This window comes from Labeo rohita, chromosome 17 (assembly GCF_022985175.1).
Source record: "Labeo rohita strain BAU-BD-2019 chromosome 17, IGBB_LRoh.1.0, whole genome shotgun sequence".
Lineage (NCBI taxonomy): Eukaryota > Metazoa > Chordata > Actinopteri > Cypriniformes > Cyprinidae > Labeo > Labeo rohita.
This window is the reverse complement of record NC_066885.1, coordinates 8,842,793-8,862,668: the sequence shown is the minus strand read 5'-3', so window position 1 is coordinate 8,862,668 and position 19,876 is coordinate 8,842,793. Positions and strand designations below refer to the sequence as shown.

General features: G+C 40.0%; 1 protein-coding gene across 10 annotated transcripts in view; it reads left to right on the top strand.

Moving 5' to 3' along the window:
• ppp1r13ba (protein phosphatase 1, regulatory subunit 13Ba) overlaps positions 1–18,878 on the top strand; it is a 50,217-nt gene extending 31,339 nt beyond the window's left edge. For 6 of the 10 annotated variants that reach the window (XM_051133556.1, XM_051133553.1, XM_051133552.1 and 3 more), the window contains 14 exons: positions 6,725–6,826; positions 8,384–8,558; positions 11,018–11,214; positions 11,728–11,868; positions 12,045–12,237; positions 12,864–12,995; positions 14,533–14,639; positions 14,728–15,160; positions 15,239–15,990; positions 16,822–16,959; positions 17,037–17,170; positions 17,274–17,440; positions 17,546–17,745; positions 17,839–18,878. In XM_051133556.1, coding sequence (XP_050989513.1) covers positions 6,725–6,826; positions 8,384–8,558; positions 11,018–11,214; positions 11,728–11,868; positions 12,045–12,237; positions 12,864–12,995; positions 14,533–14,639; positions 14,728–15,160; positions 15,239–15,990; positions 16,822–16,959; positions 17,037–17,170; positions 17,274–17,440; positions 17,546–17,745; positions 17,839–17,880 — 2,913 coding nt within the window. In that variant the 3' untranslated portion in view covers positions 17,881–18,878. Of the gene's footprint in view, positions 1–87; positions 328–1,150; positions 1,687–6,724; positions 6,827–8,383; positions 8,559–11,017; positions 11,215–11,727; positions 11,869–12,044; positions 12,238–12,863; positions 12,996–14,532; positions 14,640–14,727; positions 15,161–15,238; positions 15,991–16,821; positions 16,960–17,036; positions 17,171–17,273; positions 17,441–17,545; positions 17,746–17,838 lie in introns of those variants that run through there. The other 4 variants (XM_051133562.1, XM_051133561.1, XM_051133554.1 and 1 more) reach the window with 4 other exon arrangements.
• Positions 18,879–19,876: the final 998 nt, after the last annotated feature.

Genomic DNA, 19,876 nt, shown 5'->3' with positions numbered 1-19,876 from the left:
AAATTCCCTTTAATTCTTTGGGCGTAGAAAGTTTAAACACATGTCACGCTGAAATCATAAACAGCATTGTTTTTTTCCTCGGTTACAGACTGAAACGAACCATTTAAGCAAAACGATTCGCTGAAATGAATCGGAATTCTCCTTCAAGATGCCAAATCGAAGAACTCGTTCCAGGGGTTGTTTTTATGTTTTAATACTCTTTTAGAAATACTATTTTGGTTTAAATGGATATAACTGTCTTTACCTGGGTCACAGAGTCGTCCACAAGCTGCTCGTCGTTGGCAAACGATAGAAAACATTTCTAAGTTTTGTTTTCTACAATGGATTGTAAGTAAATCTCCATCTTCACATCTCTTTTCTGCTTTCTGTTTTATAAAATGTGACCCTGGACCACAAAACCAGTGTCAAAACGGTCGATTTTACTTTTATGCCAAAAATCATTAGGATATTAAATAAAGATCATGTTCCATGAAGATATTTAGTAAATTTCCTACCGTAAATATATCAAAACTTAGTTTTTAATTAGTAAGAACTTCATTTGGACAACTTTAGAGGATTTCTCAATATTTTGATTTTTTTTACACCCTCAGATTCCAGATTTTCGTATCTCGCCTGAAACTAATTTAACAAATCATACATTAATGTAAAGCTTTTTTATTCAGCTTTCAGATTATGTATAAACCTCACTTTATATTTCCCTTTACATTTCAAACTGACCGAATCATTTTTGTTTGTATCAAAAGAGTGATTCATTTGTGAATCTGGCATCGGTAGTTCTGATTTTAAACAGCTGATAGAAAATACACGACTTGTTTGCTTACATATTATTTATTAGAAAATTATTTTAAATTCAGTATACATCAATCCTATTGACAAATTAATGAGGTATTTCTCTGTAAGTAATACACAGAGTGACGCCACTGAACCGAACCCATATGAAAGCGATCATGTTTAATTATCAAGCCTTTTTTCTGACTCGTTAACTATTCACAACTGGGAATGATTTATTCTGACTCTTAAATTAATCATTTGCACTGAACTTGAATCATTTTTTAGAACCTGTTTATCCGACTCTTTAAAAAGATTCGACTCCAACGAATGATTCGTTCAGGAATCGGACATCACTACTGCAGTCTACTCTCCGGGCAGGAGAAACGCGCACACACATTACGAGGGAGAGAAGTGCTTGCACGTCAAAACTGAGCCTGAGGGGGGAAAAAACTTACGCAGTCTCCATCATCACACATTCACGTTAACATTTTACAAAGGTCACGCGTTTCTTTTCAACATTTTAGTGTTTAATGTACTGTAATTACTCATTAGAGTCACGAGACTGGAACTATGTATAGTAAACAAAAACACGCAAAGTCGGTCGTGCGGAGTGGGGTTGACAGCCTGACTCATCGCTAATGTGCTGGATGACTTCACTCCTGCTTTTTGGAGAGGGTATTGCGGCTGTGTGTGTGACTCTGGGGTCTCGTAACGAGCACAGCACCGCAGATACTACAGCTGCACTGCATCCGTCCACACAGTGCCGATGCTTTTCTCATAAGAGACGCGAAAACGCGCACCTGACTGTTAGAAATGGAGTGGAACCACGTCGAGACAGTGCAGGAATTCACAGCTGAAGGACAATGCAGCAAAATTAAGGTCCGATCATGCAGGATAACCTGGGACTCTCACCAGGTAATTGTAGCTTTCGTGTTTTAAGTGGATCCTTTGGCGTTGGTCTGTGTTGCATTGATTTGTGAAGCTCAGAACCGGTTTACTCCAATTTTCAGGCTGTTGTTGATCAATAGGATAAGGATTGACCAGTTGTGATAAGTGTCAAGTGCTGGGTCAGGTTACTTTGTTGTCTAGTTATATGAGCTGAGAGATCACAGCTGTATGGATGTTGTCAGTTGACATGACATTTCAAACAGGGATTGTGGCTAACGCTGTAGTTCATCTGCAGTTACATTAAACATTTTTATGGGTATAATTATTATTATTCATGGAGTTTTTGTGATCTCAGTGGACAGGCTGTGTTGGTTTTTATTCTTTTAACCATTTATGTAAGCTCCAAAAAGGTGAAAATAAAATAAATAAAAAAAACTTGTGACTAGTCACAACACTTAAAATGGTTTGAAAATTCATGATGACACCACTGTCATTATTTTTTCAACTGTAGCTAATCTATAATACCAGAGGTGATTATCACTATTAGTTGACTAATGATTACCCTACAGCTGGCATTCTGGGGAAAATGCTTTAATTTAGTAATTTGTGGGCTATAGATTGCATGTTTTATATTGAAAGTACACTAATATTGGATAAAACATAAGTCTTGGATAAATTTGCTTTGACGTTAAATCATGTTACTCGTCACAGAATTTTTTTTTTTTCAAATAAAATCTATAGCACTTTTCTTAATCAAATACAGCTTTAGAATATATGGCTCTGAGTATATGGTAATGTGATAGAAACTGTGCTCAGTTTTTAATCTAAAACGTATTATCTTTCTCTCCCCTACATGTTATTTGTCAGCTATCCATTTGCAGGTGTTCGAGAATCAAGCAGGTTCTCCTTTCTATAAAATTGTGATACAATAAGTGTGATGAATTAAATTTGGGTGCAAACTGACATTTTTTTTCAGTAGCTGCCATGTCAAACCTCAAAAAGTGCATTTGTGAGAACTGTTCTTGTGACAGGAAGAACTAAAAGTACTCTAATTACGGCTCATTTGTCAGACAAGATATGAATAGCAGTGGCTGCGGGCAGGCAATGACCTAATGGACTATGTCATATGTGAAAAAAGGGTGAAAAGAAGGGAGGTAAAGAGAATTATGTCTCCTGTAAATAACACTGTAGGCACTATTGGCTATAAATGTAAAGAAATATAATTCTGCATGCTTTAGTCACAAATTCACTCATTCTGCTTTAAGATATTCAAAACATTCCTCACATTTTATACCATGTGGGTTCGTAATGCTATGGGTGAGTGTTTTTAATACTTTGTGTGTGATCTCATTCTGAAAAGGGCCTGTTCCCTCAGAGCCACCAGGTGCTCACCAACACCAGAACGGCCCTGGGGGTGACCTCATTTTCTGTGGCTAGAGCCACATTTTAGGTGAATCCTTCCACAGAGTGAACATCCAAGGTTACTAAGAATGGCACTCCCTGAAAGAATTGAGATTTTCCCATGTAAAATTGAGATTTTATTGATGGTAAATTATCTGTAATGTATGAATGGAGACAAATAATGTATGACACATTGTTGGCTGACATGTGTTGTCTGACACTTTGCTAAGTGCTTCCTTCCCAGTAGCGCTTTCCCAGGATTTCCGTATGATGTGTTCAAGTCATGTCAGAAAGATTATACTTGTGAGTTTAACACACATGAACACCACCACAAAGTCATTATTAACGTGAAACTCTAAACTTTCTTTAAGCCCAGAGTTTCCAATTTGGATACCTGTCGGTGAAAAAACATGTTGAATGCAGCATCTGTATTGACAGTAAATTGCTTGAAATCAATTATATGATCATTTTAAATATTTACAATACAACTATCTAAGGCTTTGCTTACGATGATGTTCCTAGTTCACATGGATCCAGTAAACGACTAAAAAACTGTATTATGTATGCCAGTCCAGTAGATGGTGATCTCACGTTGTAAAGAAACACTACATGCCTGCGCATATACCTGTCATTTTTACTTTGAAACCTGTTTTCACAACTTTGCATTTTTAGGACCCCAAAACGCCATTGTTGAGTAAATGAACAGCCAAAACTTCTAAAAATGCTCTATTATGCATGCCAGTAGAGTAGATGGTGATAACACTTTGTAAAAAAACACTATGCGCTGGTGCATATACCTCTAACTTGCACTTTGTAACCTATTTTCACAAGTTTACATTTTAAGGACGCCAAAATGGCATTGTTGTTTAAAGAATGGCCAAATCTTCTAAACATGTCCAGTAGATGGCGATGTCACATGCGCATATACCTGTAACTTGGACTTTGAAACCTGTTTTCACAAGTTTGCATTTTCAGGACCTCAAAACACCATTGTTGTGTAAATGAACTGCCAAAACTTCTGAAAATGCTCTATTATGCATGCCAGTAGAGTAGATGGTGATGACACTTTGTAAAGAAATACTATGCACTGGCGCATATACCTCTAACTTTGAAACCTGTTTTTACAAGTTTGCATTTTCAGGACCCCAAAATGTCATTGTTGAGTAAATGAACGGCCAAAATGTTCTATTATGCATTCCAGTCCAGTAGTTGAAGATGTCACAGTGCAAAAACCACTACATGCCTGTGCATATGCCTGTGCATATTTTCACTTTGAAACCTGTTTTCACAGATTTGCATTTTCAGGACCCCAAAATGCCATTGTTATGTAAATGAATGGCCGAATCTTCTAAAAATTATGCTGTATTATGCATACCAATCCAGTAGTTGGCAATGTCACATGCGCATAACTTTGTAACCCGTTTTAACAAATTTGCATTTTCAGGACCCAAAATGTTGTTACTGTGTAAACAGATGCCCAAAATTCTAAACACGCTGTATTTTGTACGCCAGTCCAGTAGTTGGTGATGTCACTTTGTAAAGAAACATGCCGCTGTGCATATACCTGTAACTTGCACTTTGAAACCTGTTTTCACAAGTTTGCATTTTCAGGACCCCCAAACACCATTTTTGTGTAAATAAATGGCCAAAACTACTAAAAACGCTGTATTTTGCATGCCAGTCCAGTAGCTGCATTAGTTACATTATAAAGAAACACGAAGAGCCTGTGCATATACCTGTAACTTGCACTTTGAAACCTGTTTTCACAAGTTTGCATTTTCAGGAAAACAAAATGTTGTTGCTGTGTAAACAAATGACTGAAGCTCTAAAAATGCTATATTATGCATTCCAGTCCAGTAGATAGCGATGTCACTTTATAAAGAAACACTACGCGTCTGCACATATACCTGCAATTTGCACTTTGAAACCTGTTTCCACAAGTTTGCATTTTCAGGGCCCCAAATTGCCATTGTTGTGTAAATGAATGGCCAAAACTTCTAAAAATGCTGTATTATGCAGGCCAGTCCAGTAGTCGGCGATGTCACTTTGTAAAGAAACACTATCCCGCAGTGCATATATCTGTAACTTGCACTTTGAAACCTGTTTTCGCAAGTTTGCATTTTCAGGACCCCAAAATGCCATTGTTGTGTACATGAACGGCCACAACTTCTAAAAACACTGTATTATACTTGCCAGTCCAGTAGTTGGCGATGCCACATTGTAAAGAAACACTACGTGTCTGTGCATATACTTGCAATTTGCATTTTGAAATCTGTTTTTAGAAGTTTGCATTTTCAGGACCCCAAAATGCCATTATTGTGTACATAAATGGTCAAAACACGTATTCATTTAATTCATTGCTGGCAAAACTGAGCACCCATGAGCAAAAATATCTGATTTCATAACTGACTTCAACAGCATCCTGCATTAGTCTGTCAGTCAACAGCCATTAGGATAAAATGAGAATATCAACAGAAAGCTTTTTCCAGTTATTATAGACCTCATTGCGGTTATATTGACTAGAACAATTCTTTCGAGTTTCTGCTTTATCTGACAGCACAGAGACCTCTCAGAGGATATCTAGTGCCGATTCCATCTTAACTGGCCAACCCCAATTTTAACATGGACTTGCCACATTGACTTTTCGTATAAAATCTCAGTGATGCCTCAATGAGATCATTTAGATAAATGTACCCTTCGAATGAAAATGAGGTTTTCGCAGCGTTCTGACTCACTAGGGCCTGTCAGATGTGGTTTAGTCATTATAAGTATAACACGTGTGCAGTGAGCCAGTTATGGGAATTGAGAGAAACCAATGATTCAGTTATTTTGAATGTGTGCCATACTGACGTGTCACACAGAAAAACAATCTGAGATTTGTTTACGAAATTCAGGAATATTCGGATACACAGGTTGTTTTTACTTGCGTCGTGTGTATGTATCTGCTTATATGAGTGAATGTTATAGAGTGTATAGGTGTCTTCATACAATTGGAGGACATTGCGTAACTATACGCATCCTGTTCGCTCTCTCTAGGCATTTCCACGTGATTCTGTGTTGATTTCTAGATGAGGCTTTTTGTTTGTACCTGTTGAATGGTTGTTTACTGCAGATGTTTATTTCACCCAAAGCCACAGCCACAGCTTGGACCAGTTTCAATTCCAACCTGGTCTTAACTAGTTTTAAATAGACAATGGTGGTCTGTTGGTCTTGTATGAAGATGCAAAAAAACCTAACATATGATCTTTTAAGAAGTTCACCACTGGGTGAACCTGCTTAGCTTGTCTAGGATGGAGTCATACAGTACTAGTATAACCAGTATAAAATGTACGTATTTAAAAAAAACAGCTGTTTTGAATATCGTCTGCTTGAAAATTAACATGAAATAGATTGAATTTGATATGATCCAATGATAAACCAATGTAACAACAATTAAGCGGCCAAAATTTGGCCTGATTTATATCTTCTAATATTTGTCTTCGCTAATTTACATTGCATACAGTATATTGTCGGCATTGTCTATATACAGTCTGTTGACTACTAATTTAATACTACCTTTATCACCATTTAACGATGGCTGTTCTCATTTTATGTTCATTTATTTGTTTGAAGAAATGAAGTGTAGCCTGTTGGTGTGCAAAGCTATAATACTTTGTGTGTGTAGGTGGGGAATCCACGTGTGGAGTTAACGCTGTCAGAGCTGCAGGAGATGGCAATGCGACAGCAGCAGCAGATCGAAGCTCAGCAGCAGATGCTGATAGCAAAGGTAGGCGCCACTGCATGAATCCTCATATCTCTTTATTTATTCATATATATCGTCAGATCTTTATCCTCTTCTTACGTCTGAACTGTTAAATTAAGAAGAAACTGGCAAATTCCAATTTAGGCTAAGATATGCATCTTTCATTTTCAAATCTGTTCAAATCTGTTTTCGAATGTTGCTCTGCTGGTCTGCTGACTTTAAAATGAAGACCCTTGTGGTCTGGCATAAACAGGTGTACACACATGCACAAGGGGCATACTGTACATGAACATATGGTCATATCATCTGGAGTGCATGAACTGTCATGTTTGATTAATTATACTGGCCTGGTTCCATAGGGCATGTCAGGAATTTTTTTTAAGCCTTTTAAATGATTTGCATTTTTAAATGTGAAGATGCACTCAAGACCGGTTATTCAGCTTGTTTGATATTGTGAGATACTTTGTCTTTGTGACTGAGATATTGTCTTGAGGTCAGTATGTGATAGTTGAGTATCACACTTAGGTCAACGGTAAGGGGAACTGTACGTGTTGCCTGGACGCAAAGTTCTTTTCCTTAAACAACAACAGGAAAGAGACTCCATTCACATAGGAAATTAGATCAGCAGTGAACTGCAGCTGTCAGGAAGAGGGAGGACGTCAAGACCACTGGAGATTGTGTGTTCATGCATGTGTGTTCATGAAGGTATAGTTAGTTCCCGGGAAGAATCCAGAATGACAAGCAACACAGGGCCTAGGAATGATCTTTGAAGTATATGCGACTGTGTATTTCATGAACGTTTATCAAGAGGTCTTCAACTCAGCTGTTGTTGTAAGGTAAAAGATGCATGTCTGTTTAAAACTTTTCAGGTAGAGGTGTTGAAATGCTATTTTTATTGTTGGTTTTATGTTGGTTTTTTGTATGTGGATAGATGACTGTTGTGTACAGTGAAAAAAGGGAATATGAAAAAACTGTATGCATGTTCTACATAGATGTAAACATTGTAGCTCTGCAGTTAAAAACATGCTTTGTTAGTTTGTCTGTTCATTTAACACTGGATTGTGTCGAGTCAACACCCTGGGACTGTTAGGCCTGGCTTTGTATTTGCTCATTCTGAAGCAGATCTGAAAGTGCTAGTCAGCACGAACGCCTGTGTTTCCCTCCACTTTCTATTTTAGTCTCATTCATCATACATTCACATTTTGGGTGTGTTATATTACAAAAACCCAATAACTTTCACACAGTTGGAGTAATTACAGTATTATTTGCGTAAGACACATGTAATATTCTCTGCTAACATTAAACCTTCGTCTTCATTTTCTGTAATGCCTCTGAAATTGATGTTCTTTTATTTCCTGTCTCTATCTTTCCTCTCTCTATTTTACCATCTTACCTCGTCCTTCCTTATTGTTTCCATCCTGTTCTCTCACAGCTCTCCACTGTGCGTTGCGAGGTGTGTGAAAGGGCTTTTGTTGATCGTGTTTGTTTTGATGATCTGTTGAGCATGTTCCCTCCCATTTTGAAATTGACTGTTACCCTCTCCTGTCCTCTGCTCCCGTTTCCTCTCCTCCTTGTGTTTAGGAGCAACGATTGCGATATTTGAAGCAGCAGGACCCACGTCAGGGCCAGTCTGTGTCTGAGAGTGAGAAGCTCCAGAGGTTGAGGGAAAGAGTGGAAAGTCAAGAAGCCAAACTCAAGAAGGTCCGTGCCATGAGGGGCCAAGTGGACTACAGCAAACTCATCAACGGCAACCTGTGTATGTACAGCCAAGATAATGACTTCAAAATGCTTTAGAGATCACTTGCATTATAAATGGATTTAACTATATGTTCTCTCAAAACTTTGAAATGGTATATGATGTTTATTTATTTGGATGACCAACAATAATACCAAGTACAATATCTGTTTTTACTTAAAGGAGAAGTTCACTTCCAGAACAAAAATTAACAGATAATTTACTACACCCTTGTCATGCAAGATGTTCATGTCTTTCTTTCTTCAGTCGACAAAAAATTATGTTTCTTGAGGAAAACATTTCAGGAATGTTCTCCGTATAGTGGATTCAATGGTGCCCCAAAGTTTAAACTTCCAAAATGCAGCCTCACATGGCTCTAAACGATCCCAGCCGAGGAAGAAGGGTCTTATCTAGCGAAAAGAATTTTCGAAACAAATTGACAATTTATATACTTTTTAACCTCAAATGCTCGTCTTGTCTCGTCTCTACGATGTAATCCAGGTCAATACAGGGTATGTCGAAAAACTCCCATATCGTTTTCTTCTTCAACGTCAAAATCGTCCTACAACACTGTTTTACCTTTTTTTGTAAAGGGTGTTTGATCTTCTTTGCATGTTCACTTTGTAAACACTGGGTCGGTACTTCTGCAGTGATGTAGGATGATTTTGAATTTGGGAAGTTTTTCAACATACCCTAACTAAATTGACTGTATTGACCTGGAAAAAACAGAGTTCAAGCAGACTTAGACAAGACGAGCATTTAAGGTTAAAAAGTATATAAAGTGTTAATTTGTTTTGAAAATGACTGATTGTTTTGCTAGATAAGACCCTTCTTCCTTGGCTGGGATCGTTTAGAGCCCTTTGAAGCTGCATTTAAACTACATTTTGGAAGTTCAAACTTGGGGGCACCATAGAAGTCCACTATATCAAGATAATTCCAGATTTTTTTCCTCAAGAAACTTAATTTCTTCTCGACTGAAGAACGAAAGACATGAGCATCTTGGATGACAAGGGCGTGAGTAAATTATCTGTAAATTTTTGTTCTTGAAATAAGTGAACTTCTACTTTAAGTATCTAATATATCTTTAATCAAAGACTGTGTTTTTACGGTGGTGTGGCATAGTGGTTAAAGTCAACATGAAATCAAAATTGAATGTCCTTTTCCTCTCGTGAAGACATTCCTTCTCGGATTACAAGTATATATCGGCACGAGGGTTTGGCAAAAAGTTTGTCCAATTGACAAACAATTTTGAACCTCTCCCATCCAACAACTTGTCAATCACTTGATGATCGCAGCAGTTTGATCATCAATTCACCCTTTGCCAAGAGTTTGATTGACAGGTGATCTGACTAATCATAGCGGTGAATCTGCCATTTTGTCCGACAGACAAACCAGACAGGAGAGTAGATTAACGTCGGTGGACTTGAACTTGAAAAAATGATGTGTATTGATGTCCTTCAACCACCACCGGTTAAAACAAGACACCTGCTGATGTTCATTCATGTTTATTTCATGCTATAACTAGTAAGGAGGAAGAGGTTATCGGTTCACATGTGTCACGACACATTAAAGCGCCACAAAACGTATTTATTGTTTAAAGATTTTAAAAAATGACAACATTTGAAAGCTGAGACTTTGTTTAATGGCAAACGTAACCTGCTCTGTCTTGTCTGTCGGCGCGTTGTCAGTTTCCTCTTTGCTACACGAGGTTTTTTCACTGCGTAAGAAATATAATGTGAGGCATTAGAGTGCCATGGCGGGTCTTAGCGAAGTTCCGAAAGGACAAAATCAAGTCTACGTTTTCAAGTGGTCATTTCACTTGGATATATGTCACAATAGGGAGCAAAAATCAGACAAATTCTGGTTAATGCCGACTTTAAGTTCCATACCAGAAAGTTGCTCATTCATACCCCACAAGTATTGAATCACAAGCCATCACAATTTACCCTTGAGCAAGACAAATTTTCCAGGGGGACTGTCCCTGTAATATGTTTATATCACCATTCCAAGGCAACTGTGCACGAGAAAGTTCCTCCAAAGATATCAAACTACTTGGTCTGAAGCTGACAGTTTTTACTATTGTTAGACCACACAGTGGAATTTCATCCCTTGCTCCAGTTGCTTTAGCCATCCACTCCCTCTGTGTTCCTGGCAGTGGATCAATCAGTAGGAGCATCTCTGAATTTTAAAACAGGGAGTTCTTGTAGGGGTGTGGACGAGCCTAAAGCAGATTTCACCCCCTCATGATATTCATGAGATAAAAACAACAATCACAATACCATTCCTCTCTAAATAGAATTTGTCTTATGACATGTGGACTTGGGAGGTGGACATCTGGCCAAACAGCAGTTTGCTCTAAACCTCACTCCCACACACTTGCGCGAACACACCCACTCGAAAAATTCAGACGCTAACTGTGCATCCATTCGCACACAAAGATAGTATTTTTATAATCGGAATGCTTCATGTGTGTCTTTCAGCTGCAGAAATTGAGCATGTTAGCAGCCTGTTCCAGGAAAAGCAGGCAGAGCTGCAGTCAGCCATGCTGAAGGTGGACCAGCTCACGCAGCAGCTAGACGATCTGCGACGGGGGCGTCTCAATGGACTGCAGCCTCTTGGGGGACCGGTGACCAGCAATGCTGCACTGGAACTACGCAAACTCTACCAGGAACTGCAGGTAGACATTTTCTGCAACGAGAGATTGACTCAATTTGTTGGTGGTGATGCTGTTTGCTGGTTTTGTTCAATTGCAGTCAACTCTAATTACCAAAAACTAGCTACAATCTTTTTGGAAGAAAATTTAACTCGGTTTATCTTAAATATATTGGTCTCAGTTGGGAAACATAATAGGAAATAAACTTTCTTTTAATCCATTAACGCTGTTTGATCATCAAAAACTATTTCATTCCCCAGTGAGTTTTTGAAAGACTTTGATTTTAATGCGCTTTCCTGTTTTGCCACACTTGTTTATTCTTTCCTCAATCCTCTCTGAAGTTGTTTGTGGTACATTTTGCGCCCCACAGTGATACTGCATAAAATATTCAGATTGTCAAGCATGTTTTTAGACTCTAAAGATATTAGTTGCATAAACGTGACGTTTGATGAGATGGTAAAATATTCAAATCCAGTAACTAAATCGTTATTTCTGTGTGAGTGCGTATGACGCATGTATGTTTGTATTAACATTTAGATCCGGAACAAGCTAAATCAGGAACAGAACAGCAAGCTACAGCAACACAAAGATATGCTTAACAAGCGTAACATGGAGGTGACCATGATGGACAAGCGTATTGGGGACCTCAGAGAGCGTCTCTACAAGAAAAAAGCAGAGGCAAGTGAAACAGCCTGTAACTAAATTGCCACGTACAGTCAGTGCTCCAGATCTGTAATATTACATTGAGCTGGATTGTAAATCATTGGTTTATTGTCTTTAAAGATCCTCTAGTATTGGTTAAACCATATATATAGTGTGTATTGGGTTTGATTAACCAATCCTTTTCCCTACAGCTTGGCCGAATGAGTGGTCCTCCTTCCCCTCAGCCCACTCCAGGCAGTTCTGGGCGAGTGGCAGCAGTCTGTCCCTACATCCAGGTCCCGGTGCCTGGGCGACAGGAAGGAAGCTACAGTTTACCGCCTGATCCCCTGAAGCCACAGTCTCTCTCCACCTCTGCTACAGTCAACCATGCTCGCTCCAAGTCAGGTTGGTCTTTCATACTATTCCTTGACAACATTTTACTATTGCATTTGCTCCTTTCCAGGACTGTAAGAAAACTACCGGAATTCTGGAGATTTGTCCAAAGAATGCATTGTTGAATATACTCCTGGTAGTCTCACCCAGAAACTTTCACATAAAAGCTCTCTGTGGTAAATGATGAGCATCAAATGGGTTTACAAGGTTCATGACCCCCTTCAGGAAGATACTACTACATAAATGATGAAAGATGTTTCATATCACTGTCTTGAAGCTCTAGAAGGCTGTGTATATCTATCACTCAAGAGCAGAAAGCCAGCTCTGAAAATGAATCTTCCTTCTCACCACTACTGTACGATCATTCATTCAGCTTAGTTCAGATTTCTTTCTTCTCTCATTTTCCTGATATGTCATGGTATGCAGTATCCCTTTCCATCTAAAATGGGCACCACAATTTGAAACATATCTTTATTCAGATATTCTCATTAATGTCACACTAAACATCTTTTTGTTTGTTTTTTCCAGCCTTTATCGCTAACATGCTTTTCCATTTTCTCATGTCTGTCACCTTTTCTTCTTCTCCCTCTATTCGTTTGTCACGCTTGTGTGTCATGTATGTGGGGGCGGCGGGACAGAGGAAGAGAGGGTGAGGATGCCTGCAGGCCCATGGAAGGTCTCAGACTTAGACATCATAGTGGACCCTCTGGTGCCATCCTCAGAGCCTAGAGAGGGGCCAGAGGCCCCCACAGACTCCGACTGTACGTCTAGTGAGTTTTTCAGGCATGATATCAAGAAGAAATTTCTTTGGACTGGGTTGGACTTATATTTACAAAACAGACATTTTCTTGGGTTTGCCTTAACAAGATATTTAAAAACAGTTTAAAAGGCATGTTTAATTTTCAGCTGTAGCTAAATAATAAATAAAGACACTGTGAATTGATTTGATCATAAATTATTAACACACACTGAAATAAACAAATCTACACTTAGTTTGTCAGTGCAGATGAGGTAAGTCCTATACATAATGTCTTACCTCATGGGTACTGACAAACCAAATGAATAACATGGGAATTTAAGCTCCACCCATTATTCATCTTAAGAGATTAGTTCACTCCTGAATTAAAATTTCCTGATAATTTACTCACCCCCATGTCATCCAAGATGTTCATGTCTTTCTTTCTTCAGTCAAAAAGAACATTCAGGATTTTCTCTATATAGTGAAGTTCAATGGGGATCAATGGGTTGAAGGTCCAAATTGCAGTTTCAATGCTGCTTAAAGGGCTCTACATGATCCCAGCCAAGGAATAAGGGTCTAATCTAGTGAAACAGTTGGTCATTTTCTAAAAATAATTAAAATTTATATACTTTTTAACCACAAATGCTCGTCTTGCATTAGCTCTGCGATGCGCATCTACAATTTCATGCATTACGCAATCATGTTGGAAAGGTAATGCATGGTTATTCCTTTGTTTGTGTACTCTGGATCACGTCTGGTTCAAAAAGGTAGGGTAGGGTGAAAAACTCTTTTTTTCCTCCAACAACAAATTGTCCGACATCGTTGTTTTACCTTATTTTGACTTTCTTTGCATGGTTGTATTGCTTCCGACATGAACGTCTGAGTAAATCATCATGAAATGTTAGTTCTGGAGTGAACTAATCCTTTAAATAGCAATACACTAAACATATCCTAGTAGTCACTGAAGTTGGATCCACAGGACTCCTAAAACCCTGAACTGAACTGGTGGAAAAAAGTAGCAATTATGTAACAACGTTTATTTTTGTAGTCATGAAGATGCTAGGTTAGCCTTATGAATACATAACAAAAGACTGTATCAAGCCTTTAGCATATTTAAAAAATAGAAGAATTTGACCTATTTAAAGAGAAGAAATCCCCATATTTTATATAGTTTAATCCTTTGCCTCACTGCATTTTTCCTTTGTGGGACTTGGCAGTCAACTTGCCAGTGAGTTTGATGGGTGTCTGTCAGACGAATGGGATAAACATGCGTCATCGCCCACGGCTTTGACAAGCAGAGCAGTGGACTTGGAGGCATAGGCTTAGTAATCCATTTAACCCAAACAGAGCTGGATCTGTGCAGAGGACAGGACAAAAATATACTCAACTGAAACCCCTGATTAGAAGTGTCCTGGGGTCAGAGATGTTAGTGTAGTCCCATTTGAGACTCATCTCCTGCTTTAATGACCCATTGAGCAGGTCAGTCTGTCATAATGAGGCTGACAGGAGAAAGCGCATATAGGTCTCTGTCTCTTTCCGTCTAACTCATACTTATGTGCTTCCTACAGCAAATGATGCAATATGGCCCTCCTTCAGTAATAGGGTTCCTCTAAAACCTCCAGATTGGAAGGACACAAGTCAAGATCATACCAGCAAGATGGGTACCTCAGACAAGGTGAGATTATACATTATCCTTCAGTGTTCTTGTGGAAGTTATCTTTGAATCTTGTTCATGCTTAACTCGCGGTTTTGTCTCTTTACAGGAAGCCCCTAAGCTGTTAGGGACAGTAACAGCATTGTCTAAGCAGCCTCCACCCATCTATGGAACCTATCCCAGTACAGGCCATCACTCCACAGTCTGTGCCACCAGCTCTTTGCCCCGCTCTGCTCCTGGCACCTTAGGCTGGCAGAGAGCACCCCCTGCCTCTGGTTCCTCTTCACAGCAGATCCAACAGCGGATAACAGTGCCTCCCAGTCCTACACCTCACTCCGGGTCAGCGCTGTTCCCTCAGGGTGAGAGGACAGAGCCTCCACTTGCTGTGGCAGTACGTCCCTTCATTCCGGACAGGGGGTCCCGGCCCCAGTCTCCAAGGAAAGGTCCTGCCACTATGAACTCCAGCTCAATCTACAATATGTACCTGCAGCAACCTACAGCCAAAAGCTACTCCAGCAGTAGCAGAGCTGCAGTTAAAGCAGGTAAGAAGTTGTTGCATTGGTAGCTTTGATTATGTATGTTCCTTCTTTTAAATTTTCCTTTTCTTCATTGGCCTCCAGTATATGGGAAACCAGTCCTACCAGGCTCAACCTCTCCTTCTCCAGTTCCACTCTACCAGCAGTCCTCCACAGATGAGGTCGACAGAGAGGCCGTCCAAGAAAGCACTCCCTTACCTCCACCCAGTGTGGAGAACATCCCTCGCCCTCTCAGTCCTACTAAACTGACCCCTGTGGCCCACTCCCCTCTCCGTTACCAAAGTGACATTGACCTGGAGGTGCTGCGAAGGAAATTAGCCAATGCTCCCCGACCTTTAAAGAAGCGAAGCTCCATCACAGAACCAGAAGGACCCAGTGGACCTAACATCCAGAAGCTTCTTTATCAGCGCTTCAACACCCTTGCAGGGGGCATTGAGAGTGGAGTGGGGGGTACACCCTTCTACCAGCCTGACAGTCCTCTGAACTACATAGCCACAACCCTGGGTGATGTGGATACTGCCAATGGGAACCTGATGGAGTCAAGCATCTTAGTTGAACCTTTGGCAGAACCAGAACTTCCAGTCCCTCCTCCCACCTCTTCTGTGTCGCCTACAGCTGATGATAACGAGAACCAGCTGACACATCTATCTAGTGACTCAGCAGGTGCCCAGTCTGCTGATGCTTCAGACCATTCTATTAAGGACACCCACGAGGACAATCATAACAACAACCACACAAATGTTACAGACACACAACCCAGCCCAGTACCAGAACCTCATTCCCCTGCAGAGCAGGATACCACAGCACACCCAGGCACACCTCCTGGTGTATCTACGGTGAGTTGGCACTGGCTTGTTAGCTAGGGTTATGTCTATATGTAACTCCTTATTTTAAGTCTTGTGAGATTTACAAGCAAAATTCATATAAAGAGACCTGCGGCAACCCTAACCTTGATTGAAGAACTGGTTTGCCATCTAGACCAGGGGTTCTCAACTCTGGCCCTCGAAATCCAGTTTCCTGCAGAGTTTAGCACCAAACTTGATCAATCTCACTTGCCTGGAACTTTCTACTGATCCTGAATACCTTGATTAGCTTGTTCAGGAGTGTTTGATTAGAGCTAAACTCAAGAAAGTGGACCTCAAGGGCCAGAGTTGAGAACCCAAGATCTAGACCAGGGATTCTCAACTCTGGCCCGCAAGATCCCTTTTCCTACAGAGTTCAGCTCCAACCCTAATCAAACACACCTGAACAAGTTCTTTAAGGTCTTTAGGATCACTAGAAAGTTACAGGCATGTGAGTTCGAGTTCAAGGTTGGAGCTAAACTCCGCAGGAAAATGGATGTCACAGGCCAGAGTTGAGAACCCATGATCTAGACCAGGGGTGCTCAACCCTGGTCCTGGAGATCGACTTTGCTGCAGAGTTTAGCTCCAACCCTGACCAAACACACCTGACCCAGCTAATTAGGATCTGAAGGAGCACTTGATAATTACAGACAGGTGTGTTTGAATAGGGTTGGAACCAAACTCTGCAGGAAGGTTGATCTCCAGGAACAGGGTTGGGCACCCCTGATCTAGACAGTGCTGTTTGCTTATCTCTGCATAGGAATGTATTCATTGTTTAATTATTTCTTCAAAATATGAATACTAATAGGCTTTTTCACATTCCAGATTAAGCGCACCAACTTGAAGAAGCCCGGCTCTGAGAGGACAGGTCATGGCTTGAGGGTCAAGTTCAATCCTCTTGCACTGCTTTTGGATGCATCTTTGGAGGGCGAGTTTGATTTGGTGCAAAGGATTATTTATGAGGTACAATTCAGCTGCCATACTCCCTTTACACTTATTGGACTCAGTAGGAGGTTCTCAACTTGTGTCTCCATCCTCAGGTGGAAAATCCTAGCACTCCAAATGATGAAGGTATCACGCCTCTCCATAATGCAGTATGTGCAGGTCACCACCATATTGTGAAATTCCTGCTGGACTTTGGGGTCAATGTCAATGCAGCAGATAGTGATGGATGGTGAGGACTACCAAATTTGTCTGATTGTCCCATTTTATATACAAACACCAATTCTTCTTCAAGTGATGTTTGCAGTTGCTAACTCTTTCTCGCTTGTGATCAGGACACCCCTGCACTGTGCAGCTTCATGCAATAATGTTCATCTTTGCAAGTTGCTGGTGGAATCTGGAGCTGCAATTTTTGCCACTACTATCAGTGACGTGGAGACGGCAGCAGACAAGTGCGAAGAGATGGAGGAGGGTTATGTCCAGTGCTCTCAGTTTCTATATGGTAACATCAATAGCAATTACTAGTGTTGTTGTTTTTATTGTTAAGGTCGTGTTTCGAGAATTGTGGCTGTTAATGATTTTGAAAGCCTCTTTGTTTCCCTTCCAGGTGTGCAGGAGAAACTGGGCGTAATGAATAAAGGGACGGTATATGCCCTGTGGGACTATGAAGCTCAGAGTGGAGATGAGCTGTCCTTCCGTGAGGGCGATGCTCTTACCATCATGAGCCGTAGGGATGACAGTGAGACAGAGTGGTGGTGGGCCAAACTTAATGACAAAGAGGGCTACGTACCACGCAACTTGTTAGGGGTAGGATATTCAAATATCCTGTTGTGCCTTCAAATATTTTTTTCAAATTTATTTTGCAAACTGAGGAAAAAATCTAATCTGCTGTCATTGCAGTTGTACCCAAGGATCAAACCCAGGCAACGTTCCTTGGCATAGGTGGCCAGAAGAGACAGCGCAAGCTCCTGTAACAGCACTTGGCATGAAGCTGCGGGATGGCGCTCTGCCCTGTCTTTGCTGTCACCACAACACAGAGCCCACAGGGGTGGCGAGATGATGAAGCAAGTCTGGTGTCGGACAAGATGGATGTACCCAATAGTGGGGAATTCAGTGGTCTTCTGTTTGCATCCCAGATTTTATTCGTCACAATGATGTATTGTTTTTGCAGTGTCCCTCTTACCCATATCTCTGTTGAGGAACATGTTAGCTTTTCTATCCTCGTCCACAGTTCAAACCTCCTGAGTATATGTGTGTGTATGTGAGTGCTTCAGAGTGGGATGTGACTGTCAGAATGGGACGTGGATGTGATGATGTTGGTGACAGAGTATGCAGTTTTGGATTCCAGTGTTTCGTGCTCTGTGGTTTTTATCAAGCAAAAAGGAAACCGAAGGGGCTGATGTTTCATTTCCCACAGTTAGGAAGTTGCTGATTCAGGGAAAAGGAAGGAAGGTGCTGGAAAGTGTTTAAAAGAGGCCTTGAGGCTGGTCAAGCTACTGATGGATAATAAGGAAGTGGCCTGTTCTGGAAACATGTACATGTTTATGTGTGGACAATTATGTGGCTTGAGGAGGTGAAATTGTGTAGTCGTCTGTGAGGAATTGATTTTAAAAGGATGCAGAAAGAAAACTGATGCCATAAAAACTAATGCAGCAGCTGTTTTCCATCAACCAGGGGATATTGACAACATATCACATAAACCTATATTCCTATGCTTAATTTAAGTCAGGCTTTATTATTATTTTTTTATGCTACATGATCTTTTCCCTCTTTAAGGGATGTTTATTTAAATGAAATAAATTCTTTAAACAGCTTGATATAGGCTTATATGGCTGTCAAAACAGGCAGGATCTGCCTATTGTTTGTGCTGCCATACAAGAGCCATTTATGCAACGTCATGTATATGTGCACAATAAAATTTCCACATTGGGACAAAGTCACATGTTGTATTGACTGGATTTTTCTGTACAGGGGTGATGTTGTGCACTGTGCAAATTAAAATTCATTTGGGGTTATAAATAAATACAATACTGATGCCTTGTTGTGAAGTTCATTACATATTACACAAGTGTGTTTTAACCTAACGTTTTTACTGTATGGAGCGTTTGGACTTCCGTCACGATTTGGTCAGTTACCCGGATGTGCGGCCATACTGGCAATACTCGGATGTAAACAACAGCATGGATTGCACTGTTAATGTACTATTGAATATGTTCTGCTAATTTATGCTGTCTAAACCACGGAAATAAAATGTGTGGAAGCTGATAAATCCTATAGAGAAGGACTTAGTAAGCAGGAAAGGGCACAATATTTTGACAAACTAAAGTTAATTGGTGGTAAACATAAGTACAAGCAGTATTAAATAGATATTAGTGTAATATTTCACATACCTGTAAATAAATATTGTCAAGATTCTTGCCCTGGAAATCCTGCTTTAGTTTGGCCAAGCACAAACGCTTTTTGTTCCTCAGACAGTTTTTTGGACTCTTCTGCTTGATTTGTTTTAACTTTTGGCAGTCTATATTCCTCCAAATGTTTTTCCCGGTCTGACCGGTTAGTACAGCCCAAAACATGACAATAATTGATCATTTTCATTAGTAATAATCAGTAAAAATATGCAAGTTTCATTGGATTTAGTGGCACTGTTTACATTCAGTGCCGCCAACATGGCCGACTGATGAAGAGTCGTGAAAACACTCTATTACTGAACTTGTTTTATTTTACTTTATTTATTTAGCTTGAAAATAAAAGCTTATATCCTTCTTAGTGGAAAAAAAAAATATTCAAGTAGTTGTGTAGGTTCATAAAAACGTCCATATGGTATTTAAGTTTTATTCTTTTATTTGGAAGTTTTTCACTTTAAGGATATGATTGTGCACTTTGTTTCATGAATAAGTAACTTGCCCTAGTTTAACCTTCATTACATAATTTTGCAAGC